The sequence below is a fragment of the Callospermophilus lateralis genome, chromosome 3, assembly GCF_048772815.1.
Source record: "Callospermophilus lateralis isolate mCalLat2 chromosome 3, mCalLat2.hap1, whole genome shotgun sequence".
Taxonomy (NCBI): Eukaryota; Metazoa; Chordata; class Mammalia; order Rodentia; family Sciuridae; genus Callospermophilus; species Callospermophilus lateralis.
The window spans coordinates 15661080-15689037 of NC_135307.1; the positions used below are offsets into that span (position 1 = coordinate 15661080).

Genomic DNA, 27958 nt, shown 5'->3' on the forward strand with positions numbered 1-27958 from the left:
AGACTTCTGAACCATGTGAAACTACTACCTAGTCCACACATTTTTTTAAAAAATTAAGAAAATGTTTTTAATAAAGGGGGAAAAAAGGGCACAACCACCCTTACCCTTAATCTTTCCCTCATAGCAACCACCTAAGGAAATACCATGGCCCATAAGCTCCAGCTCAGGACTCTAGAATGAGCTAGAGGCCCTGGCGGGCTTCATGTAGCTGCCTAAGGCTGGGAGCCAACTTGAAAACCCCTTTAGTTTCATTAATCACAGTTTCCCAAAGAACTAGCTATACTAAATCTCGTTTCCTTTCCTGATGGGACTACATATGAGCCCCCAAACCTAATCTGGCAGCTTAGAAGTGTTTAGGACAGCAAAGGCAGAGCTGCCTGTAAATGCGGTGGATCAAGGTGGATCCTGTGATACTGGACCCTGCACAATGCTGTCCTCTCAGAGGCCAGTTTTAAGAGGGTCACTGGAAAACTAGAATAATTTTATCCTGCATGGCACACTTGGGTTGAAAGAGGCCTAATGGGTGGAAGCTGGAAGGTTCTCTACCCCAGCATAGAAGTGCTTGGGAAAGCTCAGGCAGAGGTGGGAAGATCTGAACTAGGAGTTCCAGCTGAGGCCGCGTAATGATACAGGGCAGGGGAGGATGATGTCGCGAGACAGATGCCTGGGTGTCTTCCAACAGAGCAGGCTGTTAACCAGCTCCTCTGAGGGAAGGCAGAGATGTGCACAACAGCTGAAATCAAAGAGGGAACCTCAAGCTATTCACAGTGAAGAGCTTACCAGGGCAGAGAGAAGAGCCAAAGTTGCTTTGAGCAACTACCTAAAATCCCTCTTAAAAGCAAACCTCCTTTTTAAAAAAGTGATCAAAAACCAAATCTACATGTACTCTAAGAACAATGGATGAATAATACAAAATTCATGAAAATTTTCAGTTTTTCTTTTGCAAATTCACATCCATACTAAAGGCTCTAAAAAGACAATTGTTTGTTTCATGGGACAATAAAGTGATTCAAGTGTGGGGAAACTTTTAGCATGCTATTAACATATTCCTGCCCCACCCTAAGTTTTCATTTATATCTTTTTTGGCCAGTGACCAGCAAGAGTCCAGATGGGTACCAGGATGAGCAGAAACCAAAAAAACTACCTGGTAAGTCCTACAGGGCAATACTGGGCCCAGGCCTTCAGCTCTACAGCTCGTTCCCAGCCCCAGATGCTTTGCAGATGCTGTAGAGATGTATATGATCTGACTTCTGTAAAAACTGGGAGAAAATCTATTGTGTATAAATATACAAATATATATTTAGAGAAAGTTGTGGATGATTATGCACAGAGAGTGAGTTGAAGGGTGGGTAGTGAAGAATACTGTAGGGACTGGGGCTATTGCTCATTGGTGGAGCATTTGCTAGCATGCACGAGGCCATGGATTTGATCCCCAGCACTGCAAAAAACAAAACTCTTGCAACTTTTTCTGCATATTTGTGCAATTAAAAGAGCTGAAAAAGAGAATGAAGTGAATATTCTAGCTTTTGATTTTTCTCAGCACAAATAGCAACTGCCAGGGAGTGAAAAGGTCCCTACAAACCCTTGGGTTTTCTGGTGCCAGTCTTCATGGATGAGGTTGGAGGTGTGTATGACAACCCGGAGGCCTTCTTCGTACAGCAGTAGCATCATCTTCCTTCAAAGACAGAAGGAATCAAAAGGCAAAGCATTAGCAAAAGCTTAAAAATATGTAATACCTTCAACTCAAATGTAGTCAATAGCTAGAGGAATTCTCAAACTCATAATACCCAAACTTATAATATTATAATACTTATAGTATTCCCTTCTACACATCACCATTATGAAAATCTGCTCAAATGACAGAAAGTCATCTTCCAAAAATGCTTCAATGTTCATGGTAAATGGACTTCCCCCACTGTCTACAAGGCCAGTCCTGACCCTTCACCCACCCCACCTAGTCCCTCATCATATGTTCAAAATTACATTATTATTATGGACAACAGGAAACTTCTTGCCCAGTGTTTTTCAAAGAATGGACATAAAACTTGCTGTGGCGTGGCGAGCATGCTTTAAACAACAGAAGTAGAATAACTCATAACATACTGCATATATTTAAATAAAGTATTGGTTTAAGAAACTTTTGGTTTAACACATAGGCCTGGCTGTGTGCAGTACACCAAAATGTAAAACCTATTCAATGAGTTGCAATTTTTAAAAATTTGCAAGGTGCTTCATTCCCATTAGACTGATTTATTTATTTATTTTTTGTATCCAACAGGTGCCACACTTGTCACCTTATGCATATGGACTTCAGGTAAATCTTCCTTTTCCTCTGTTAACTCACATCAGATCTAGTTGAGTTCTCTTTTCTTCCAGGGGGACTTTCTAGGTCATCAAACATTTCTCTTATGTACTTCCAGTGAGAGAGGAAAGAGGATCTAAACAAGAGCTTTCCATTTGAAACCTGAAGACTTGAGCTACAGCTTCTCTCATTAAGAAGCCCGAGGAATTCATTCAGTGTTCCTGAGCCTGTCTCTCATGTGTAACCTGGGGACCCTCCCTACCTCCTAGGGACAAACCGCACTCTGCTCGGTGTCAAACACTCTGGTGTATTCATCCCCGTGGCTCCTTCAGGGTCCTGCTTCATTCTATAATTCAATATTGGGTGATTTTCATCTTCCCATCACTTTCTAATTATTTCTGTAATTAAGTTTTCTCTCTTTCACTAGTGTCACTTTTCAAGGCTGCACCTCTGTCTTGACTTAATTTCTCATTTCCACTGAGGCTCAAATATGAACTCTGTTCCTATATTTGGCAAAAACAAACAACAACAAAAAAAAACCCCACAAACAACAACAACAAAAACACTGAACCACCAGTTCTCGCCAAATAAACAGCCACATGGATACTATAAGCAGGATGAGGTCAGCATCAAAAGATAAGAGAGGACAGAACAGGAGAAAAGAGAATGTGATCTTCTGCTCCTGCCAAGATGAGAAATTAACCCAACCCAGCAAATAGTGAATTAATGCAGAGCAGGAGAAATGACAGCTGCTGAGACATCTTCTTTCCAGTTATGAAATGTGCTCCCTGAAATCTGGGCAAATTTACATGCACAGTTTGCTACATTAGCAGCTGACTGTAATTAAGGATAAGCCAGTTATGGAACCATGATGTAGATTTTACAAATATTTCCATTAATCAAGGCATCAATTATCAGAAAAATCATGCACTAATGTCAGGGAATTCTATCAAAATAGGATTATGAATTAATTTCAGGGGAACCATACCAATCTTTTCATAGATAAAAGGACATGTGCCACTAAGGTCCCAGTTAAAGAGAGGTAGGAAAGGGTGAGGAACACAGTCACCCTTGAAGAGGTGGACTAGCCATACTGTCTCTCAGCAGTGAGAGTGGCAAAGGGGAGACTTCCCAAATGTGAGGCCAGTCCCTCCAGGGGAAGAAACAAATGCTCATCAGGCACCGTTCCAAACACTCCAGCCGGGTCAGCACACGAGGTGAGGCAGGGCAGGGGAGCTACTCTTATTTTAGTACTGCAGAATATGTGGCTGGGAGGGGTAATGGAGATCATCTAAGTCACAAAGTGAGACAGTGGGAGAGCTCGTTGGGATCACAAGCTAGTGACCCCTTCAGTGTGCTCACCTTTAACAGGGTATATGACAGTGGGAGAGAGCCTGGCCATAGGTCAGTGGGAAGGGACATGTTCCACCATCCTGTGACTGAGACTGGCTCCTGCTTAGAAGGTGCATTTGCCATTCAGCAGCTTTGGCTTTCTCTCCCCCTCCCCACATCTGATCTTAGGGCCAGGGTATCTGTGGTCCCAGCTCTGGGGGGGAGCCAAAGAGCTTTACCATTTTAAAATGTTGAGAGAGGCCACAGGATCACATAGCAGCCTGCAGGCACAGGATGAAGCAGGTTTAATGCCTCAGGAGACTGAGCTTTGGGGAGATGGGCTGCATCTTGATTACTTTTAGTGCTCTGCACCTGCACCTGGGCAATGCAGGCCTGCTCAGGTGTGCAGCATCTCAGAGATTGCCTTCCACCCTCACTGTCGCTGGCCCCTCCTGTCAGGGAGGTGAGGTAGCTTACACCTCATCCCCACAAGAGAAAGGATTTTCTCTTTTTCTAACTCGCGTGTGTGTTCTGCTTCACTCACTAAAGATGAAAAGCTGTAAGGACAAAAACTATCCTCCAGGTCTGTGACCCAAGAACATAATGGGATTTAGCACACCATTCTTAAAACAAAAAGCAGCTAAGAGTGATTTCAAGACATGAACTCTGTCTTCTAAGATACTGGATTTCAACAAAACGCAAACTGTAGATCCTACCTAGTTTGGAAGGTTCTATTATAGTTACCTCCTTAAGCATTTTAAATCCTGAATTAAGAACTCACGGGGCTGGGGTGTAGTTCAGTGGTAGAGTGATGGCCTAGCATGGCCAAGGTTCAATCCTTGTCACAGCCAAAAAACAAAAACCAAACACTTTCTTCAGATTTAATGTGGCAAATTGTGTATGGGAATGGGAGTGAGTGAGTGAGAGAGAGAGAGAGAGAGAGAGAGAGAGAGAGAGTGTGTGTGTTGAATGGACCAAGGGAAACTATGATGTCAACTGCAATAGTGAGCAAACAAGAACAAATTAAAAACTGAAGTTAAAATAAATAATGTGTGGGCTGGGGATGTGACTCAAGTGGTACCGTGCTCGCCTGGCATGCGTGCGGCCCGGGTTCGATCCTCAGCACCACATACAAACAAAGATGTTGTGTTCACCGAAAACTAAAAAGTATTAAAAAAATCTCTCTCTCTCTCTCTCTCAAAAATAAATAAATAGATAAATAATGTGTTCTATTCCTGTTTGCATCACTGGCGCAAGAAAATCAGCTACCTATTCTGGGTCTAAGTTTCCTGATCTATAAAATCAAATGGTCCAAATATTGCCGAAGAGCATTAAACAAAGCATCTCTCCTTCTCCCCACACCACCATGTGTATGCAGTTCAGCGTGGCTGTGCCAGATTCTGGCAGCCTACCTGCTTGATTCCTCCTGGGAGTGACCCTGTAACTGACAACAGCAGTGCAGGGGTTGACTATTCACTCCTAATGCTCATCCCACAGCACAGGCCACAGTGCCGGCACAGAAACCTAGTGCTGGTGGCCTAGCAAATCATGGCCAGAATCCATGAGTGACAGGCTAACCCCATGTATTCTCGAATCATTAAGTACTTATGCTGGGATTTCAGCTCAAGGTGGGGACAACCCATTACTGCCTCTCCTTGATGGTATTTTGTATCCTCTGCTGAAATTAGCGTCCTATAAACTCAGGGATATTAAAAGAATATTTTACACGTGAGTTCACTCTCAGTCCTCAAGCCTGTCCTCTGAATGGTGCGTTGGTGGGGCTGCAACACCCCAGGGCATCTGAAACCAGACCCCGAGGCCAACACCTGGCTTCTCTTCCACTGCAGTCCCTTCTCAAGACAGACTGGCAAAAATAACAGCTGTCAGCACACAAGGAGAAGACGACCATCATGCCACCATTCAGACCATCTTGACAAGACAGCAATAGCTGCAGCCAGATTCCAAACACACCTCCCCTCTCAGGGACTCCTTTCTCCCTGAAGAAACACGCCTGGAGCAGCTGGCTACTCACTACCAGTCTAGAAGAAAGGCGAGGTTTCTTACAAATCTTTACAGGAAAATGTGATTTATAAGGATATTAAATTAGTGATAGTTGTGTCTTATTCTCTCACAATCAATTGCTTTGAAAGAGGACTCAGTAAGAGTTATACAACTCATGCAAGATAAATGGAGTTAAAGTGATAATTACCTGCAGTGTGTCAAACAGGATGGGAAAATTTTTTTTTTCCTATTTATTATATTGCAGAAAATTATTCTAAAATATCTGTCTTGTGCCAGGATAGGCTTTTCAAGTTGATAACTTTTGGTAAGTAGTTTTTCTTTCAATCATAGAATGGAGTTGACCAATGATATGCTATTCAATACAATTCATTCTTACCAATCACAGAACTTTTTAAAAGCAGGGGAATCTATAGGCACATGACCTGTACACACAGTCACTTGTAACCACAGGTCCACCCAACCACAATCCACTCCTTCAAGCCAGGTCTATCAGGAGTCCTCAATGGAAAGTGAGAGTCACAGATTTAAAACTTCATGCTGAGACTCAGAATCTCAGTACAACAGTTAATGCTTTGGAAGACAATATCACTTAATCCATTACTGATCCAACATCCCACATTAGTCCTTGTAAGGGCACTTTTTGCAAGCGTATCCCTTTATCTATTAAAATCACATCCTCCCCTATTTCATGAGAGTTGCTTACGTGTGGTGTGTTCCAAATGCAATATCCAACTTTGCCTAGGATGAAAAAAAATTGAGTTATTACTTTTAAAAAGGATCAAGTAAATAATAACCCTATCTATTAGAAAATAAATTAGAAAAGGGTCAAACCAACTTTAAAAATTTATTTTACTGCCCTCTAAATTAAAAGAGCTTTTTAAAAAAAATTTGTTCTTTTTAGTTACACATGACAGTAGAATGTATTCTGGCATATTATACATACATGGAGTATAACTTATTTTAATTAGGATCCTATTCTTGTGGATGTACATGATGTGGAGTTACCCTGGTTGACAAATACAAGGTTGGGAAAGTTATGTCCAATTAATTCTACTGTCCTTCTTATTCCCATCCCCACTCCCTTGGCTTCATTTTCCTTTGTCTAATCCAATAGATTTCTATTCTGCCCACTTTGTTGTAGGTTAGCATCCACATATCAGAGAGAACATTTGGCCTTTGGTTTTGGGGGATTGGTTTATTTCACTTAACATATCTCCAGTTCCATTCATTTACCAGCAAATGCCATAATTTAATTCTTCTTTAAGGCTGAGTAATATTCCACTGTGTATATATACCACATTGTCTTTATCCATTCATTTGTTGTGGGGCACCTAGATTGGTTCCATAGCTTGGCAATATCCAACTTTGTGAACTGAGCTGCTATAAATATTGATGTAGGTGTATCACTGTAGTGTGCTGATTTTAAGTTCTTTGGGTATATGACTGAGGACTGGGATAACTGGATCAAATGGTGGTTCCATTTCAAGTTTTCTAAGGAATCTCCATACTGCTTTTCATAGTGGTTGCACCAATTTGCAATCCCACCAACAATGTATGAGAGTACTTTGTCTTTACATCCTTGTTGTTTTAGTCAGCTATTTTGCCACTGTGACTAAAAAAACCCAACCAGAACAATTGTAGAGGAGAAAAGGTTTATCTGTGGGCTCCCAGTTTCAGAGGTCTTAGTTCATAAAAGGCTGGCTTCATTTATTATTACTCCAGGTGAGGGAACGTCATGGTGGAAGAGTGTGGCAGAGGGGAGCAGCTCACGTCATGATCAGAAAGCAGAGAGAGCTCCACTTGCCAGATACCTATATATTCCCCAAAGCCACGCCCCCAATGCCCTACCTCCTCCAGCCACACTTCACCTGCCTTCAGTTATCAATTAACCCCATCAGGTGATTAATTCACTGATTGAATTAAGACTCTTGTGACCCAATCATTTCTTCTCTAAACCTTCTTGCATTATCTCACACATGAGCTTTTGGGGACACCTCACATCCCAACCATAACATTCGCCAATATTTATTGTTACTTGTGTTCTTTATACTTGCCATTCTGACTGGATCGAGATGGAATTTCAGTGTAATTTAATTTGCATTTCTCTAATTGCTAGAGAAAAGCAAATTAAAATTGCATGGCATTGACACAAAAACAGACATGAAGACCAATGGTACAGAATAGAAGACACAGAAACTAATATAAATAAAAATTACTTCATACTAGACAAAGGCTCCATAAACATACACTGGAGAAAAGATAGCTTCTTCAACAAATGGTGCTGGGAAAACTGGAAATCCATATACAGTAGAATAAAACTGAACCCTTGGATCAAGGACCTAGGCATTAGTCCAGAGACCCAGTTCTTACTAGAAGAAAAAGTAGGCCCAACCCTACATCATTTATTCAGGCAGCTTAGGAACTGACTCCTTCAACAAGACTCCCAAAGCATAATAAGTACAATCAAGAATTAATAAGTGGGATGGTATAAAACTAAAAAGCTTCTTCACTGCAAAGGAAACAATCAAGAATGTGAACAGAAAGCCTATAGGATGGGAGAAAATCTTTACCACCTGTACCTCAGATAGAGCATTAATTAATCTCCAGATTATACAAAGAACTCAAAAAACTTAACACCAACCCCCCCCCCCCCAAACAAAATAAATAAATAAATAGGCAAAAGAACTGACAGGCACTAATCACAGAATAAGAAATGTGAACGGTCAAAAAATATATGAAAAAACATTCAACAAGATAGCTTTTATATAATCCAGGAAGGCTCATTTTAAAAAAATTACTTTTTTTCTGCTCAGAATGATTCAATATATACTGCATTTTTAATTACAGTAATTAGGAGTAAGAAGCCTAATGTCTTTAGTTGTCAAAAAACTAATAAAACAAATGATTCTAAGTAGTTTAAAATTAGATCTTTGGTTTGTTATAGAAGAAACCAATATACACAAAGTTTTCAGAGCACATTTAGAAGAAACACTGAATGTGTTGGCAACAAAAAAATGTTAAAAGAAAATCTCTTATACTGAAAATATTGAAAGAACTGAAAATAGAGATATTATTACACCAATTTTTGTAACAAAATGACATCTTTACAAATAAATGGAAGGTATGTAGAGAAGTAAAACATTTTATCTAACATCTGGTACAAGAAGACCTTGGTTAAGCATAAGATGCCAGAAGGCAGAGACCATGAAAGAATCAAAATAAACAACTATGGAAACAGCTTGGCGATCCGCAATGCAGTACTTGGGCTCAAATCTTGTCTTCCGAATTTTGCATAACTTTGGAAAACACTTTATGATTTTTTTGTCTCAGCTTTCTCCTCTTCTAAAGAGGGTACTGTTACAAGATTTAGAAAGCTGTATAAGGAGCAAATGAGGAAATATAAAATGCTTAGGAAAGGGGCCTTGAATGCAGTAAGCACATCACCACGGTGGCAATCCCTACCACCACCTTTCCCTCACCCTGCCTCCCTCCTCACTACATGATGGAAGGGTGGAACTGTCTGCTGGGGCAGCAATGGGATACACAGGTAGGTACAACACAGCTCCTGGTTTGGGGACACTCACAGACCTGCATGCATTTATGTGTTCTGGACAGGGTGAGAGAGTTGGGAACTGTACTACATATCCTTAAAGTTATAAAATTAGAAGGAACATTATCACTTTGTAAACATACTTAGCTCGGAAAGAACAATGGTCAAGAGACCTGGCTCTTGACTTTAGTTTTGTTATAAGTTATATGCTTTTAGGCACAAGAAAACACAATGCCTTTATTTTGTTTATCTTTTCAAAAAGATAATGTTTAATGTATCAAATCCTTTAAACTCTACAATGAATGGCATTAGCAATCCATTTTAACCATGAAGAAATTAGGCTGACACAGTTAGGTTTAAGTGACAAGACTAGCAAGACACAACATTATGGAGTGAAAACTGGGTGCCCCCCTTCCAAATTCTTATGTTGAAGTCCAAACCCCAAGAAGACTGTATTCAGAGAGAGGAACTTTATGGAGGGAATTAAGGTTAAATGAAGTTCTAAGGTGGGAACAGATCCAATGTGATGAGCATCCTCATAAGAAGAAACACCAGAGCACTTGAGTGGCCTCCCCACTTCCCTGTGCCATGTGAGAAGACCAGGAGAAGGTGGCCATCTACAAGGCAGGAAGAGGGCCCTCACCAGGACTTGGGTTGGTGTGCATCTGGATCTCAGATTTTTGGCTTTCAGAATGGTGAGAAATAAAGGCCTGCAGGTAGAGATCTTAGTCAAAACCCGGCAGTATGACTCCTGACCACCCCAAGGCCTCAACCTCTGGCCTTAGGCCCCACAGTTGCAAAATGGGAGAAGTGCCAGCACCCACTGACTCTTTGACTAATGTGCCTTGGCTTCAATGACGATGCTGGGCAAAATCAGAATTCATCTTACAGACAGGGTATGGCTCAAATGGCTATATTCTGCTCTATCTCCAACTTTTAAAAAAAATATTTTTTAGTGTTGATTGACCTTTATTTAATTTATTTATATGCAATGCTGAGAATTGAACTCAGTTCCTCACACATACTAGGCAAGCGCTCTACCACTAAGCTACAATCCCAGCCCTATCTCCAACTTTTGAGCAGGGAAAACTTTTGTGCAGCTTTCTTGGTGCAAGTTTCAGAAGAAGGGTCTTGTTATGCCCTCTAGTGGCCAGCATGAGTACGTATGCCATCAGACACAGAATGGTCTCTCCTAAACCTTCTAGTGTGGGTGGTTAGTATTTGAAAAACACTTTCTATTCCCATTTAATCATTGGTTTTCAAGATTCCTATGCCAATTTATTTCTGTCTACTTTTTAAAAAAATTTAATTCTGTCTACTTCTTTAAATTTATTACTATTTAGTGTGATGGGAGCTATCCTACTGCACTTTAACAACTTCTTTGTTGCTGGAAACAGAAGCAGAACAATGGACTTTTAGGCAACTCCTGAGCAGAGGCATATCACATGCATAAAGATGAGCCACAAACATGACATTTGTGGGATGGAAAAAGGCACATTCTAAAACCATAACTACATAAAGTGAAGAGGGATAAATTAGGGAAAATGCAGTGAGGTTTGTTTAAAATGGATACTAAGCTCTCATACTATTTTTTTTTTAAATATTTACTTTTTAGTTATAGAGGGATACAATATCTTCATTTTATTTTCATGTGGTGCTGAGGATCGAACCCAGTGCCTCATAATGCTAGGTGAGCAGTCTGCCTCTGAGCCAAAAATCCCAGCCCTTTCATGCTGCTTTTTTTTTTTTTTTCATTTGTAGATGGACACAATGCCTATATTTTGTTTATCTTTATGTGGTGCTGAGGACTGAACCCAGTGCCCCACACATGATAGGCAAGCACTCTACCACTGAGCCACAACCCCAGCCCCATTTTTGTTTTTTTTTTTTTAATTTTTTTTCTTAGTTGTAGTTGGACACAATACCTTTATTTATTATTTATTTATTTTTATGTGGTGCTAAGGATTGAACCCAGTGTCTTGCACGCGCTAGGCGAGCACTCTACTGCTGAGTCACAACCCTAGCCCCTCTCATACTATTTAAATATTTTAAAAATACAGATATCATTTATAGTTGGAAGAGTGACACAATGACAGCTAAAATTCTTATATTGTGTTTAAGTAGGGAAGAAAAGACCCCAGACAGAAAATGGCAAAAGATGTCAGGTAGCACGCACTGTGCCCCAGAGCAGGAATCTGGAGCCAGTTTCGCCAAGCTGATGACGAGAGGTCTGAAGGCGCCTTCACCATGGTTTCTCAGGAATGGTCTCACAATCCTGCTAGAAGGATCAGCAGCTACTTACAACACCCTTTCTACAGGAAAGAAATCTTAAATGTAAAAGATTCTTCTGAATTCCTTTCTTCCCACTTCATTGTTTCTTACTCAGAATGACACTTGAAATAAGAGGTCTGTTGGGATGTGGGGAAAGCAGTGGGTCTTAACAAAAGTGTGAGACTCACCTGCACACTGCAGCCCGACCAGTCTATCAGGACAAGATTACGGGAGCTTTTTTGCCTTCTTTTCTACTTTGCTTTGGTCCCAGCAAAGCAAGTGTATACCTGATATGAGACCATTCAATATTCCCTCACTGGACTTGGACAGGATGCACACAGAACTCACCAATGTCTCCTAACAGTCTCTTAGTCTATGGGACTTTCCAGTGTAGATCTTAGGTATGTCTCATGTGAAAAAGAACTGAAGACAATGGTTAAATTGCCAATGGCAGCTGAGAGAAGTCAGATAAGGTGTCAGAGGAACACAGTTTTCTGCTGAATTCACACAAAGACACTTGCAGGCACTGAACTGCATCCAGAGGACCTGTTCAGTGCTGGAAGCCAGGTTTTGAGAGGCACGATGACAAACTGGGTGCAACCAGGAGTACGGGCAGGTTGGGGTCAGTCAGATCTGGATCTATGGTACAAAGACCACAGCTGAGTGACTGCTCAAAACTGAGAGAACTAAAAGAAATAGGATACATTCCCTCACAACCATGAATCACCAGCAGGTGAATGAGCTGGGCTATCTAAAGACAAGCCAAGGTCAGACTAGAATCTGCTGGTGACGCTGGAGAGAGGCTGTTGGCACTAAGCAGGAGGAGGAACTAAAGGCCTAAAATCCCTTCCGACTCTTGGACTGAGCATGACGCCCAGTGGCAATAGGCAGCTTACCTGGCAGAGGGAAACGTTCTCATAAGGTTTTGCCTGGGCATGTAGGTGAGCCTTGGCTTCCCGTTTATCACCATGCACAAGCAGGATCGGCTTCTTCCTGAAAAGAGACCAGAGGGTTTACAGGGCATCGTGGTATCGTTCCTACAGCAGGGCTCTTGCTTCATTAAGGAATGCAGCTTCTTTTCCACCTGGCACCTGCTCATGGCCTCAGTGGTGACTGAGGACAGGGGCTAACACTGGGCAGTGGTCAGTCAAGGCTCGTTACCCTTGTCAGGGTGTCACATGGCCTGATCCTGAAGCCTGCTGTGACACAACAAAGTCCTTGAATAATTATCTTCTTTAGTGCAAACGAGTAGCTCTGTGTTAATATTTTAAAATCAAGTAGATTAAAAATGACAGTTATTGTATGATGCTTTCCCCCCTTCTTTTTGGACAAAGCAACGCATCCATTTCACTCTGTACCTATACTTACTGCAGATGGCTAGTCAGCCACAAATGGGGGAGCAGGGAAAGATAACCAAGGGCTGGAAACTGCAGGGAGCCTTGTCTGATACATAAGTACCTGGAAGACTTGGTAAGTTCAAACCTCCCCAGCCATAGCTGCATCCTCTTAAGAAAGACTCTGTATCAACATCAGGTCAAACCCTACCAGGAGGCCTGGATCCTCCCTCATCACCTAAGCCACCACCACTCCCATCACCCTGGCAACGAAAACATCAAGACCCTCAAAAAGAAAGCCTGCTGAAGGCTTTTCAAAGAGTAATAAAACAGATTAAGGGGAAAGGAATTGAGGGAAGAATGGGAGAGTCCATGTCCTTAAAATCTCCCACTCTGTGAGCACCACAGTATTCTTTCTTGGAGATGGTCCATGTGGTTCCTATGCTGCCAGTCACAGTCAAGACAGGCCTGGGCGGGACACTGGAAACTTCCCTGGAACCCCTAATGAAACTGGAGGGCAGGAGGGACCACTGTCCCTCTCCTGAGAACCCCCTCTCTCTAGAGGGTGACCCTTTTCCCCTTTCCTAGGCCTGTTAATAAACTTATGCCTTTACTGGGTAATATGTCTGAAATTTTTCTGGCCTGATCCCAAGAACTGGGGTGATGAGGGAGGCCTCTGTGCTGCCTCTGCCCTGTAACACTTACCAAGCTCCTACTATGTGTTACATATACAATGCAAGACCCAGGATACAATAGTGAACAGGAACAAGCCCTCAGCACAATGCAGACTTGTGAACAGGCAGTGAAGTTTCAGTGCACCAGAGTTCAAAGTACATCGAGAATTTTCCAATTCCAAAGACTACATAAAAGCACTCTTCAGGAATAGATTAGAAATGCTTTTAAGGGATTCTTGATCTTCTCCAGTTAATTCAAAGCAAGCTTATCCTTAGAAATCAATATATCTTTATGAGTTTTCCCAACACAACTAAAACTGGATTTTTTTTTCCCAACAAGCAATTGAGCAAGATAAACTGCCACTACTTCCACATTAATCAATTATGGGGCAGAAAGATTCTCTGCATACACAAAAGGACAATGCTCAACTGGAAAGAAACATCCCAGGAAATGCGCTTTCAGTACAAGAGCCTGACGACCGCACACCCACACTAGCCTAGTTCTGCCAGCACAGGTAAAACAAAACTAGGAAACAGGCGTTCCTAATTGCTTACCAAGTAGGGAAACTGTGGAAAAGCAGTGCAACTAGAAAGAGAGAATAATATTCGAAATACTCACACCATCTACAACCTGGAAACAAAACGTGATATCATCTTAAAAACAGTAAACACTGCTGAGACAAGTTGAAGGCCTCATTAATTCCTTCAGGTTTCTTGGTTCTACAAACTACCATGAAAAGGCAGCATGTGAACAATGATAGGTACTAACTCTTACATCTGAAAACTCTACATACAAATTCTGGATGTTACCTGAACCTGCCATTTAGGTCATTCCTCATCCTTACCATGCTCTGGACAGCTTCAGCATTAAGGGAGTGGAGGGAAGGGAGGACTCTTTCATCCCTGCCTTAGTTTCTGAGAGTTCAGGGGCCACTCAATTCAACCCATAGAGGTGCTAAAGGGATTACAGCCCACACTCCTAACAGACTTCCACAAACTAGGTACCCAACCACCTGAGACCTGCTGTTCCACAGTTCTCGAGCAGGAGTCTGCAGGGCTGGTTCCTCCTGAGGTCTGTGAGGGAGAATCTGCTCCACGCTTTCCCCTGGCTTCTGGAACTCTGGCATTCTTTTGCCTTCAGTCGTCTCTATGTCCAAATTTCCCCTTTTCATAAGGACACCAGTCACTGAATTAGTGGTCACTCTTATGACATCATTTTAATTTGGTTAATGACCTCCAATGAAGACTACCTGCAAATACAGTCACCTTCTGAGGTACTAAGGCTTAGGATACCAAGAGATCTTTTTGGGGAACAATTCAACCCATAGAGGTGCTAAAGGGATTACAGCCTACACTCTGCCAATGCTGCGAGGGGTAACATTTGACGTCAGTTTTTGAGAAGCAAAGGGAGGGGAACTAAAATCACCTGTGCAGCACCTAGGGACACACTGCCTAGAAGAGCCTGGGGCAGCCTACTTTTCTCCTCCCTCCTTCCTAGCAAAACCCTGGTGTTATGCCAGGCAAGATAATGTTATGCCAGCCAAAAGCCACAGTGCAACCTCGTTAGAGATGGTTATTGTCCTGTAGCTGGGCCCTGCTCAATGAACTAGAGACCCTTTCTTCCTTCTCCTCCTTCCTGCTACCTGGAACACAAACAATTGAGCTGGAGCCCTGGTTGGCATCCTGGACCACAAGGTGACTCTGACGATTGAAGCCATACACCAGCATAGTGGGTCAGACAGACAGAAAAGTAGATGGGTAAGTCCAGGGAAAACTACAAGGTTCCAATGCAGACCACAGATACCTATCATCTGGACTTCTTCAGTCGACTTAAACTGTTACTTTGGGTGTTCTATTACACACAGCTAAGACTAATCCTCTAGATTATAGATCAAATCCAAGCCCTTGAGTATCAAAGCTGCCTGTGAAACATCAGCATTTCACCCTCTATACCAACAAAGGTCTCCATGATCCAATGTCTTAAATGCACCCATGAGTTTGAGGGCCCTGACAATCATTTTTTTGTGTATGTATTCCTCCACCCTACTTGCCCTTATAAGATTCTGCCCCATAAATGTATTAGACACAGGAATGCATGGCATGTCACTGTGCTAAGCTATATTTATTTGGTCTCAACTGCTGATGCACTGCTGATGGCGGATCTGGAAATCCGTCACTTCCACAGCTTGGATAAGAGAGGGCTATGACCTCCTAATTCCAGAACTACAGAAAGATGCTCAAAAAATGTTGGTATGGTCGTGCTAAGCAACATGTAGTTGGCCACATGTTGGCATATGTACTGGTTATGATGGAGATGACCATTTCCTTCATATTAACACTGGACACGAAGTTCTGTTATCTGAGGTAGAATTTGTCCTTTTCCATTCTGGATAGAACACAGAGAAAAGCACTAAGATTGGCAAAAAGAATGTGTATGATTAAAAAGATTTTAACATGCTGTTCTCCCCAAATAATTTCATGTCTATATGATTTCAATGACTCAAAAGAAATACTTAAAAAAAGGCAGCTTTTGCCTGAGCAATGCAACTCTCGTGTTTCACAGCATTGTAGTTTACTGTGTGCCATGACCCTTTAACTCACCTGAACTCTGGCGGATACTGCTTTACGAGCCAGACTACATCAAAACAGTAGTTGAACTAGACAAGGGAAAAAGAAAAGCAGCTAAGCCATAGGTGATTCAACCAAGCAGTTCTTAAGAACTGTTTGGTTATAAAATTGAAAGAAACTCTAAAATAATAATGTACTACATATATTTTTTATAAATCTACACAGTTACGATACAATACTCATGAATAAACTTAATTTCTGTCTTAAAGGAATAATGTGGCTGAAGAACCCCACATAAATGGACCCAAACACACAAGAAAATAGGTTCTATGGAAATTACCTCTGCACGTCTTGGCAGTGTTTATACTTCTCAAGAGGGTGCTCTTATGTTGGTTCTAGTAGTCCTGAGGTTAATTTAAATAAGGGGGCTTATAAATGTATTCTTTTCCTCCCTAGATGATTACAAAAAGACAGATGCTCAAGACAGGGAGCCCAGAACTATTGGAAAAAGACATGTCCCTTCAGCCTGACTTACTGGATAGCCTGGTACACAGGCACCTGGGACTGCACATGCACTAGGCTTATAAGTCCCATCTTGACGACATGATCTTCTTGTGCCTGGGCAGTCTAGCTGAATGCCTGCAAGTACACCCCACATTCCACAGAGACTAGGACTCTCAGGGCCAAACCAAACACAAAGGCCACAGAGCACTCGTCCTGTTATGATTTATCACACAAAGGGACCAGCTCAGGCAGGCAGGAGCCACGGAACAAACAGCAAACTCCTAACTTCTACTCACTTCTTTTTGGTAGATGCAGGGAATTTTGCTTTTTCCAAATCAAATCAAACTTGCACTGGCTCCACTACACCTTCCCAGAAGGCTGCATGAGTCCCATGTGATCATCAGTGTCCAAAAGAGAAGTCTTTAAGGCTGGACAGTCCAAAGTGAATTTGTGGCCTGATCAAGAGTCAGATGATTTACTGAGAGTGACAGTCACATGATGTATTCTATGTCCATGGCCATACATTCTAAAACTTGCTGCGGGAGGCCAGCTTCAAGGAACTTACTATCTTAGGGATCTGGATAGGACTGACATGTGTCCCCACCTCTCATATTTTCTTATAGTTATTTGTCTTTTTTTACCCACAAACTCACCTGAGCTGAAGAAACAAGTGTCCCAAATAGAGGAGACAAAATATCTATAAAGACAAAAACATAAATATAATTTATATTCAGATAAAAATCCTCTAGTTATAACAATTATTTGACAGTCACTGACCAAGATTTGGTTCAGAAAACAGTTAAGTGAAAAGTTATTATAAAGCTAGGTTTTAATGTTTTGTAAAATCCAAGAAAAATTTCCCTATGCTATTTAATATATATATAAACATATTATATATATACAAAACTAAAATCTACAACTTAAGTACCAGACGAATGGCCATTTTTTGAAGTCACTCATACCTGTCCTTTCCAGGATTTCTGAGTCCACCTCCTTCCAGTAGTCATCCGAGTCCCCACTGCCTCCCTCCGAAGCCTGAGAGCTCTTGGTTCCCAGCATTCTAAACTCATATCTGTGGTGCTCTGGTCACTTTATGAGACTCCACGTGGCACTCACTCAAGCTTTACTTTATCTCATGAACTACACCAGGATCGTCACTGTCTTCGATCCTAACAGCTGCACCTGCACAGGGCTTCCTAGACGCCAGGCACCATTTTTGGTATTTTCGGTGTATTAACTCCTTCCTCCCAGTCATTTTGAGGGAGGGTCTGATATTCCTATTCTGTGGAAGAGCAGTCTCCATAGGAGGCTGCCCAGGGCCACACAGTTAGGAAAAGGCAGAGTCTAGGTTTGACCCGGGACATCTGGCTCCAGTTTGCTCTCACCCCCAGGTGGCCTCTGAGGACTAAGAGTGGGCTCATTCACTTATCTGACATTCACTTAGTGACTTCTGTCTTCTAGACATTGAGCTACCTGCTGGGATACAAAGACTTTGAAAGAACATGAAAATATTCTTAACCCATTATGTTCCATCGTCCTACATAGAATTGAAAACTTGAGACTTAATGGATTAAGGAAGTTCCTAGCTTATTGGGAGAACTGCACAATTAAAAGAACCTGTGATACATCCTTGCCCGCCTCCACCCAACACCTTCTAAACTGTTGGTGCTGAGGAGCAAACCTGGAGCCATATGCAGAATGGGTGAGCACTCTATCCATGAGCTGTACGCCTAGCCCCTTTTCCCCAAACCCTATGTATCTTTCAAGGGCCGGGCCACTGATGCCCCCTCTTCTATGAGACCTTCTAGACAACCTCCAGTGATGGCATGTGTCAGCATGGTGTATCAATTAGCAGGGACTTGGGTCCTGAATGCCTGGATTTAAATCACAGCTTTACCATTACCAGCTTTGTGATCTCAGACAGTTCTTAGTTTTTCTAAACTGCAGATCCATCACCTGTCCAGTTATAGTTCATCGTTGCTGCTGGACCATCTACTCTGGACCACCTACTCATAAAGTTACTGTGGCAGAGTTCCTCTCATGATGTCACCCACCCACACAAGACCTTGGTGCTCACAGTCAGTCTTTTTCATTTTTATTATGGAACCCAAGCTTTGCAGAGTTCCCCATTTCCTGTGTTGCTCTCTCTCAAACAAGATAAAAACACTGACAACTATCTTATCTCTTCAAAGTACCTAGATAAAAGATTCTGAAAATGAAAATCTGTAGTATCCAATTTGCTACAGTATGGAATTAAATCCACCAACAATTATACATCACCCAGAAGAAATTGAATATGCAATTATATATTTGACAAATAAAAAAATTACTGACAGTGAACGTAATCTATTCTTGAATATGAACCAGAAAAAAGTTAACCTTAATGAAGGGGAATTATGCTTATTGCATACATCTGCTGTATAAATATACTGTGCTGGTCACATCACGCATTTGCTTCAATTTCCCTGAATCCCCAGCCTACAGCCAAAAACTTGTCAAAAATTTTTTTTCCCTAGAGTAGTTAGGACCACAAAGGAGGGTTCCTGGAGATCATTCCAGGCTGCCTCCTTGGTTCACTGAGAACACTGTCAAGGCCAACTCCACAGCTCCTGATGTCCGCATTCTTACCCTTGATGTGGAGGGCTTTGGAGTTGTACTTGGGCTTAATTCCTGAGACTCTAGTGAGATAGAACTGGAAGGGGTTCCCTTTGTCTAGCATGTCCCAAATGTCTTGGCCTTCCCCTGAGGTCTCATACTCATCTTCCTCTCTTTTGTGCCTGTGGCTGGCAGGAAGGCCATGGTTTCCAGTTCTCTGGGCAGCACCATCTTTGGGAGAGGAGAGGTCTTTTTCCTCTTTGACATTCACATTCTCCGCCTGCTTCTTCTGAGTTTCTGGTTGCAGTTCATCATCACTGCTGGAGAGACACCAGCCTAGCTCTTCTTGGGAACCACTTTTCTGCTTTTTGGGAGGTGGAGCCAAATCTGCACTGCTGAATTGCACAGGTGATGTCTGCCTCCTGTGAGCAGCTTTTCGAGCTTCGGAACAGTTGAACCGTGGCTCACTGGATGTTCCCTGCCCAGCATGGGAGAGAGAGGATGTTGATGGCTTGTCCAGTTTGGGCTTCTCATCCTCACTTTCATCGCTACTGGATATGGTCCACCTCCCGTAACTGCCTTCCTGAGACATGCTTCTGGAACAGAAAGGCAGAAATATCATTTCCCATTCACCACGCCATTGGCAAAATGACTTCGCTGCTCTCAAATTCCTTATCAGATGAGCTTCTGCAACAAGCAGCAGTTATGACACCTCTCAGAGGTTAAGCCACGTAAATGTTAACAGAATCTGCTACAGGAAGTTGACAATAGCAAAAATCCTAGTCACTATCTCCTCCTCCATCCTTGTCTTAGAATCCAGACCTTGTTTAGATCCCCCAGGAAAGGGGGTTGGAGCCAAATTCCAAAATAAAACAAAATGTTCATTCTTAACTCTGAAACTTCTACTCACTGGGTGCTTGGGGTTAAGGCCAATTTAAGGAATTTTAAGAATAATTCTGACTGCTCAAAGTTTTAAGGTCAAATTGGAATTCACTCAAGAACAGGTACCCATGGGACCTCTGTCATCATTTAAGTCTTACTTTCCCAAAGATAAGCCACTTAGCATAAGCATAGCAAAATCTTCAAAAGGAATGCCAATGACCACTTCTGTTGGTGTATTATCTATACTTACCATGAGGACCCAACTAATGAGATAATTATCTCACAGCCATGCCATAAATCCAACTAATAAAACCTATAGAAGAATTTGTACTGAAGCAAAACATTATTTTCTAAATTACACTATTAGTCTAATTTCACTTTCTTATTCCCAGAAAACGAAAATATGTGAAACATGTATTTTTGGTATTACCTATAAAGTGTGGTCAATTCAATGGTAAAGGGCTAAGTAGATTTCCTGAATGACTAAAGACAGCTCTGTGGTGTGACACTTCTAACAAAGTACAAAACCCAGAGGAAAAAAATCATAAAATTCAAGTTGGTGCTCAGATTGTTAGGTACCTTCAAGTTTTTGCTGTTTGAAAGAGGCTGAGTAGGTTGTATTATGTAAACCAGGACAGACGGTGGTTACTCTGTTGATGTAACATAGACAATTCCTTAACAAAAACGAAACCCAAAAAGCCTTGGTTCTACATCAAAAGATTTTCAAATGAATATACATTCATACTTCAAAGTAAAAAAAAAAAATTTTTTTAAAGTGCCTATCATTTTTCCAATTTCTCACCCAACTTTTTCAATTAATTACTAGTCAAGTCAGACAAGGTTTCTTCTGTAAATGATACATTTTAAGGAACTTCTATGAAGAGTGTATGGAGACACTCCTTCCAGACACAGGGTGACTATTACCCCCCACCTGCATGGACACCATTTTACAGTCAAAGCATTTGGAACCATAGAGGTGGATGGAGCCACTGGCTCCTGTAATAAGTGACACCCTAGACTCTGTCTAGGTCTCCTGAGCCTCATATCTGCTTTCTAAAAGTTTTCTGTTAATTTCTACTATTTTATTATCTTCTAGGGGGTTGTGAAGACTCAGTGTAGATATTTTCATGAACTATTTCTAATCTGCAAGGTTAAGCAAATGAGACAACTAAAATTATTAGAAGTGTATTGTTACAGTTAACTTGGTCTGAATGCCAGGTTCTCCAAGAAAGACATCCAGAATGATCTGCTGTTTAACTTCTACTTAAAGCAGCTTAGACATATTAGTTAACTTGTTTTTATTTACTTATTGTTTTTTAAATGTAGGATCCCCTAGAGTTCTAGATTCTAAAGGATTGCTAGCTAGGAGTATCTAAGGTGTCACAACTCACTTTCAAAGAATAACTTTAGTGGCTACAGTTGTGTGACTATTAAAAACAAAAGAGCCATCTCAGGAAAAATTACTCAGAATGTAAGATCTACTTTCTTTTGAATTCTTAAACTATGTGGTTCATGGCAGCGGGCAGATTGGATAAGGGCTGAGCCTCCTTTTCCTCAGCTGTGAAATAAGCATCGTGCTTACCTACCCCAATTCATTGACATAATACACGCTTATTGAACAGCTACTGTGTACTGAGCACTGGGAATAAGAAATTAACAATATACAGTTTCTGTCCTGGGAGTTTGCTTCTAGAGTGGAAGAGAGATTAACAACATAAAAATTTAATTAGCTAAGGTGATTTCACACACTCTTCACATTTTACAGGGATGACCTTACTTAGGAACAGTCTCTGAAGAAATGAGTGGGACCCGGAGGATAAAACGGACGCAGACAGCTAAAACATGAAGTGAAGAGCATTCCGGGGAGAGGGAACCCAACCGACAATGGGTGGAAGTTAAGAACAGGGTCATAGAACTGCAGGATCAGAAGAAGGATTTATGCAAGAAAGGTAATGGTCTGGGATGAAAGGAGTGGGGGAAGAAGGCATGTTAAAGACACTACATCTTATGCTAATAACTGAACTTTAATATTAAAGGGGAGTAACTTGACTCGATTTACCTTTTTAAGAATATTACGCTGGCTACAATTCCGTATGGTGAATGGTTTGACGGGAAGGTCCAGCAGGGACTGGGACCTGTTTGAAGGAGGTAGGCGTGGACTGTGACCGTTCCCCTTTTGGGGGAAACGAGCCAAGAAAGCTCAGGTTCACTCCCGCAAGTGGTGCGCGCTCAACCTGCGCTCGCTACAACTGTCGGGGACCGCACCCCGCAAGGGCCGAGGGCGGCAGAAGCGAGAGGGGGCCTCGCACCCACCCTGCGGGCAGGAGTCGGTCTCTGCAGCGCTTGCTGAGCGCCCGCTAAGAGGCGCTACTACTGCAGGAAGCCGAGGCCGCGGGCAGAGGACCCCGAACGGAGTCCTCCGGCGGCGCCGCTTCTCTCGCGGTCAGCCTCCAGCCGGGCCGCCACGCGCGCGGTTCTCCGGACTCCAGCTCCCCGGCACAGCGACCCGGGCAGATGCGGGACGTAGGACTAGAGACCGCGCGCAGCCCGCGGCCGCGGGACACGTACCTGACCACACCGCCACCGCCACCGCCTCGGCCCCGCCCCCCGCGCGACGTCTGCGCCTGCGCGCAGTTCAAACGCACTTCGCCCGGCGCGCTCCTCGCCGCCCAGCCGCTTCCCCTTCCGGGAATCTTGCCCCTGGGTCCTAAAGACCCCCATATCCGAAGGGACTGACAGGTTTATTCCTCAAAGGGGGCAGATGGGAGACCTGACCTCCTCTCCCTTCCAGCTCACCTACTGGTGACTTAAAAGAGGGAGAAACAGAAAGGTGGTCAACCCCTTTATAAGGGTTCACATAGCTTCAGGTTCCCAGGGGTCAGCGGTGTGTTTTGAAAGGCGGAGAGAGAGAGAGAGAGAGAGAGAGAGAGAGAGAGAGAGAGAGAGAGAGAGAGAAAAGATGAGCTGAGATTAAAAGCAGCTGCCAAATGGAAAATCCGTGTCCCGGGAAGAGCGGGCTCGGCTGGGGCTCAGTCTTTAAAAACCTGCTGTAAAATAAAAAGTTAAACAAGTCCACATCAGACTCAGAACCTCGAATGCCTGCTTCTTTCAAACAGGCATGCGAACGTTCTTTTTAATTTATCGACTTGACAAAATAGAGGGATCAGAGATGAACCCATCTGGGAAACGGAACTCTCTCCCGACGTTCGTCTTTTATAAGGATGTTTGCTATGTAATTTGGACTTGAGGCTGTTTATGCTATTTACTCCTTGGGTCTCCCTCACACCAGGCATCTCTTTCAGAGGGTTGAATGGAATAAGTCTGTGTAAATGTGCTAACGGCTTCTTTCGTTTATTGAAGATCTCCTTTGTTCCAGACACAGTGCTAGGTGCTGGAGTTATTCGAAGGACAAAACAAACTTACTAACTACCCTGCGTGCTCAACCCAATGACTTGCTGACTTAAACGTGAATCCTGGATTTGGCTCGACTTCTAGGCTTTGTTCATACTCTTTGTGTCTTCTATGAAATCTAGCAAAGCCATGGACCAACATAATCAAAAGGAATTTATCGCAAGGCTGGCAAAGAATGAAAGAAATCACGCACTTGAGCACGTAGGTAAAGCACCTAGGTGCGCTGGGCCTCCCATCGCTTGCAGAGAGTTAAGGGAACTAAGCAGGGGCGGAGCTAAGCGCTGGGGGCGGGCCTGGGAGCCTCCCCGCCCCTGGCTGGTCCAAGGGAACGTTGTTAAACACAGCCTGTGGCCTATAGCATTGCGATATCAACGCCAGTGCCTCGGAGGCCGTCCAATGGGAGGAGACGTTGGAGTTGCACGGCGTAGTTCCAGAGCCGCGGTGGGCGTGGCCGAGGGAGGCTGAGAGCGGGGTTCTGGCGGGAGAGGTTCTGGACTAGGTGGTACGGAACTGGTTGTAGCTGTCGCTATGTTTTTCTCCGAGGCTGGGGCCCGGCGGCGGACGTGGGAAGCCAGCCCCGCGGAACACAAGAAGTTTGTGGAAGTAGGTGTCCGGAACGTGACTCTAAGTTTTGGACTTCAGCTTGGCTCCGGGCATTTCAGTCTCTTTGCTGGCGTCTGGCTCAGCCGAGTTGTTCAGACGAGACCTGGACGACCCTTAGAACAGTCGTGATTAACGAAAAGCCCAGAGCTGCCTGCTCCTGGTTCTGGCTGCTTCCAAGTTCTTTCTCCACCCCGGTACCCCGCTACGTAGTTTCGAATTTGCATTTCTCCCAGTTCAAAGCCAGCCCCCCAGCCCCGTTGCCTCGCTTTCCTAATTTCCAGGACGGAATTGTGGGTAGAATTTATCCTAAAGGTGAAAACTAATTTGCGTCAGCCCAGTGATTAAGTCCTTGGCACTTCTGGCAGATTTCTTGAGATTTAAAGTTGGGATAATACCACTCTATTTCTAAGCTCTACTGGGCTAAGTTTTAGATTTTAGAGGTTCAAATTTGATAATAATGAAAATAAGGGAACAGTTTGTTTTACTAACTGAAACCATTTAATATTCTTTAGGTATTTAAAGCATGCGATGAAGATAACAAAGGCTACCTAAGCAGAGAGGACTTTAAGGTTGCTTTTGTAATGCTGTTTGGGTACAAGCCCTCCAAGGTAGAGTTTCTTTGTGTACTTGGGGGATGCGGGAGATGCAATATGAATGGATCCTAAGAAAATTGTCAAGGGGTTTTCTTGGGATCTTACAAAAGTGCATGGGTGACTTATAAGCTGTTTCAGAGGTGTCTCCAGTGCTGGATTTTCCTCTTTCCTCTTAAGGACCCAATTCAAGAATGAATTAGAGATGTCTCATTGGAGCCCACGAAACATATATCTCCACCAAGCTGCTAATTAAATATGAGATGCTAGCGAGATGTCAACAGGGAAGACTGGGAGAAGGATGTTGGTAACAGAAGGAATTTACCTAGGAGGTTATCTGCAGTGTCTATTCACATTAAATTAAAACTTTTTTTGCTTTGTTTAAATTTTAAAAGTTATACATTCACATAGTAAAAAGAAAATCTCTTTCAACTAGAGAGTCTCAACTTCTCAGGGTTTACCATTACTAACCAGGTTCTTATGTATTGTTTCAGTTTTTTTTTCAAAAATTTCAAAATGACGAACTATATGCATAGTCTTCCATTGAAAACATGGTACATACTATGCCTATTTTATTTTAATGTTTTTCTCATTTAACAATACATCAACCTGAAAGCACATACCACTGCCTCATTTTAAAAATTAGTTGTATAGCCGGGTGCAGTGGTGTACACCTGTCATCCCAGCAGCTAGGGAGGCTGAGGCAGAAGGATTTCAAGTTCAAAGCCATCCTCAGCAAAAGCCAGGTGCTAAACAACTCAGAGAGACCCTGTCTCTAAATAAAATACAAAATAGAGGTGGAGATGTGGCTCAGTGGTTGAGTTCCCTGAGTTCAATCTCTGATACCAAAATAATAATAATAATAATAATAGTGTAATGATCTCTCTTTGGTCATTTTTTAATTTGTTATCATTATTTTTCATTCCTACAAACATTGCTGCATTGAGCATCCATTTATATCTACATAAACACACAAACACATAGATTTATGTCCCTGTGAATGTGTAATTCCTAGCAGTAGAGCTGTTAGGTTCTGCAATATGTACATTTGCAATTTTGTTTGATATTGCTCTTCAGAAAAGATTGCACCAATTCACCAATGAGAATTGAGCTGAGTCTCAATGAACCTTCTACTTCAGAACAGGTTTCCTGTTCACACAGTCTTTGTGCTGTTCTGCTTGCCTGTTACCTGCATTCTAGAGATGAATGCTTTCTTGTTGAGCATCGGGGTCAAGATGCTGTCCAGATTCAAGAAATAAAACTGCAGAAGGACCTCTTAGAGCTCTGCCTGGAATGCCCTCCCTTATTCTCTTGTTAGACCAAACAACTCAGCAGTCAGTTCTGCATGCATGGTCTCTACTCTGTCAGATTGCAAGCCTAGTGCAGCCAGGGACCTGTGAAGTCCCACTTCTGCACCCTTCAGAATGTTGAAATGCTTTACAACATAGTAAATGTGTCCTATTGACCCAGACAGGTTGCATGAGCAACCCAGAGTGCTTATTTGGAGATGCTTAGTTCCTGAAACGCCAGTTACTGAGCTCATCAGAGCTGGCTCTCTGAAATTGCAGCTCTCCTGCTAACCTGCAGTCATTTCAGCTGGAATTCAAAGCAGATCAGCGGAAAAGACTCAGCCTTTAAAGCATTATATTCAACTGGAAAGCTATCTTGTCTCATTTTGCCTTTATCACCTCAAGAATATTTACTTCTTTCATTTCAACTTTAGAATTCATGAGGAATGTGATGACAGGTACAGTGATTTGGTAATAGACTGTATATATACTCCATGAAATTGAACAGATTTTTTACTTCTGAATTGAGGTTTTGGATTTTATTTTTTAGGCAAGTGAAATATTTAGCTGACTAGAGGAAACCAAACAGTAAAGTACTAACATAGCAAATCACCTATATATTTACCAGACATTTGTACAATGAACTTTTATTAAATAGGTGGCATTACATGAAATTTAATAATTTTAAATTTTATACTAGATTGAGAATTGGGATTTAATTTTTGGATGTTACTTTGAACATATGAAATATTTACTTTAGTTCAGGAAATTAAATGAGATAATATGTAAAATTCCTATAATAGAAAGTATATTTTTGTGTATGGTGCTGGGGATTGGACACAAGCAAACTCTAGCACTGAGTTACACCCCTAGCCTTCTTTTTACTTTGAAACAAGGTCTCACTAAATTGCCCAGGTTGGCCTGGAAATGGATGTCCTTTACCTCAGCTTCCCCAATAGCTGAGCTTATAGGCATGTGCTACCCCTCCCGGGAAAAAGGTATATTTTGAAAAAAGTTATTTTAAAAAACCATAACATACAATAATATTTAATTAACAAAACACTTATATAATAAATAATGAATATACTCTGCCGTTGTTTACAGAATGAAATTAAGTGTACCTGTTTAACAAAAGGAACACTTGCTAGTGGCTAGGAAGGTAAAGATGAGTTAAACACAGTCCCTACCTTGAAGTGGTTTACAGTGGAGTGTAGACAGGCAGATAAAACTCTGATAGGTTTCAAGATAGAGAAGAGATTTAAGAACGGGAAGAGAGGGTGACAAAGAAGGTGGACCTAACTAGAGGCAGTTACAGTAGGAGCCAGGGTGTCATTTTGACTAGAGGAGCTAGGCTATTGTGATGAGAAGGGTGTAGGAGTACTTTGGGGGTGTTGGGATGAATTTTGCCCTGGTGTTTGACTGGACGTGGTGGTGGTAAAACAGTGGTGTGATCATCAAGACCAGAGGGACTGTGATGCCACCAAGTAAGAAAATTCAGATGGAGCAGGTCCACAGGGAGCTGGTTCATTATAGGGCATGCCGAGTTTCAGGTGACTGTGGGAGTTTCAGCTGCATTCACTCATCAGATGCTATGCTGATTGTGGAAGTTATGATGGTGAAAATATCTCAGATTTTGCTACCTCTCTTAGATGTAGGAACTGAAATTTGGTGGAGAAGTGAAGGCTAGAGATAGATTTTGGACTCCTTTGTGTATAACAAGTAGCTCAAAACACAAGGGTGAATGGAATTACCAAGGACGATTTTGCAGAAATCTTGTTTGAGGAGCAGTGGTCTGAGGAGAGAACACTGGGGATGTCAACAGTTAAGGGTAGGCGGGAGATTCCTTGAAGAATATGGAGTGGGGGCCATTTGGGAGGGCCAAGAGAAGCCAGGAAAATGCAGGGACTCTAAGACTGGAGAATTCCAGACTGAAGGAAAGTATGTCAGATGCTCTAAGGGTTTAAAGTTTATAAAGCCCTTGAACAGTGTGGGGAAATGCTTCATTTTAATACACTGGTGAAATCAGGTTCT

At 42.4% G+C, this 27958-nt stretch overlaps 2 protein-coding genes across 6 annotated transcripts in view; one reads left to right on the forward strand and one right to left on the reverse strand.

The window, feature by feature from the left end:
- Tdp1 (tyrosyl-DNA phosphodiesterase 1) overlaps positions 1 to 22653 on the reverse strand; it is a 73985-nt gene extending 51332 nt beyond the window's left edge. For 2 of the 3 annotated variants that reach the window (XM_076848028.2, XM_076848031.2), the window contains exons 1-7: positions 22094 to 22378; positions 19186 to 19748; positions 17211 to 17254; positions 16087 to 16142; positions 12374 to 12470; positions 6360 to 6394; positions 1583 to 1675 (exon numbers count right to left, since the gene is read on the reverse strand). In XM_076848028.2, the coding sequence (XP_076704143.1) occupies positions 1583 to 1675; positions 6360 to 6394; positions 12374 to 12470; positions 16087 to 16142; positions 17211 to 17254; positions 19186 to 19744 (884 nt within the window). In that variant the 5' untranslated portion in view covers positions 19745 to 19748; positions 22094 to 22378. Of the gene's footprint in view, positions 1 to 1582; positions 1676 to 6359; positions 6395 to 12373; positions 12471 to 16086; positions 16143 to 17210; positions 17255 to 19185; positions 19749 to 22093; positions 22379 to 22602 lie in introns of those variants that run through there. The other variant, XM_076848029.2, reaches the window with a different exon arrangement.
- A 1238-nt stretch (positions 22654 to 23891) lies between these two features.
- Efcab11 (EF-hand calcium binding domain 11) overlaps positions 23892 to 27958 on the forward strand; it is a 153077-nt gene continuing 149010 nt past the window's right edge. For 2 of the 3 annotated variants that reach the window (XM_076848032.2, XM_076848035.2), the window contains exons 1-2: positions 23892 to 24048; positions 24561 to 24656. In XM_076848032.2, the coding sequence (XP_076704147.2) occupies positions 23974 to 24048; positions 24561 to 24656 (171 nt within the window). In that variant the 5' untranslated portion in view covers positions 23892 to 23973. The remainder of the gene's footprint in view (positions 24049 to 24560; positions 24657 to 27958) is intronic. The other variant, XM_076848034.2, reaches the window with a different exon arrangement.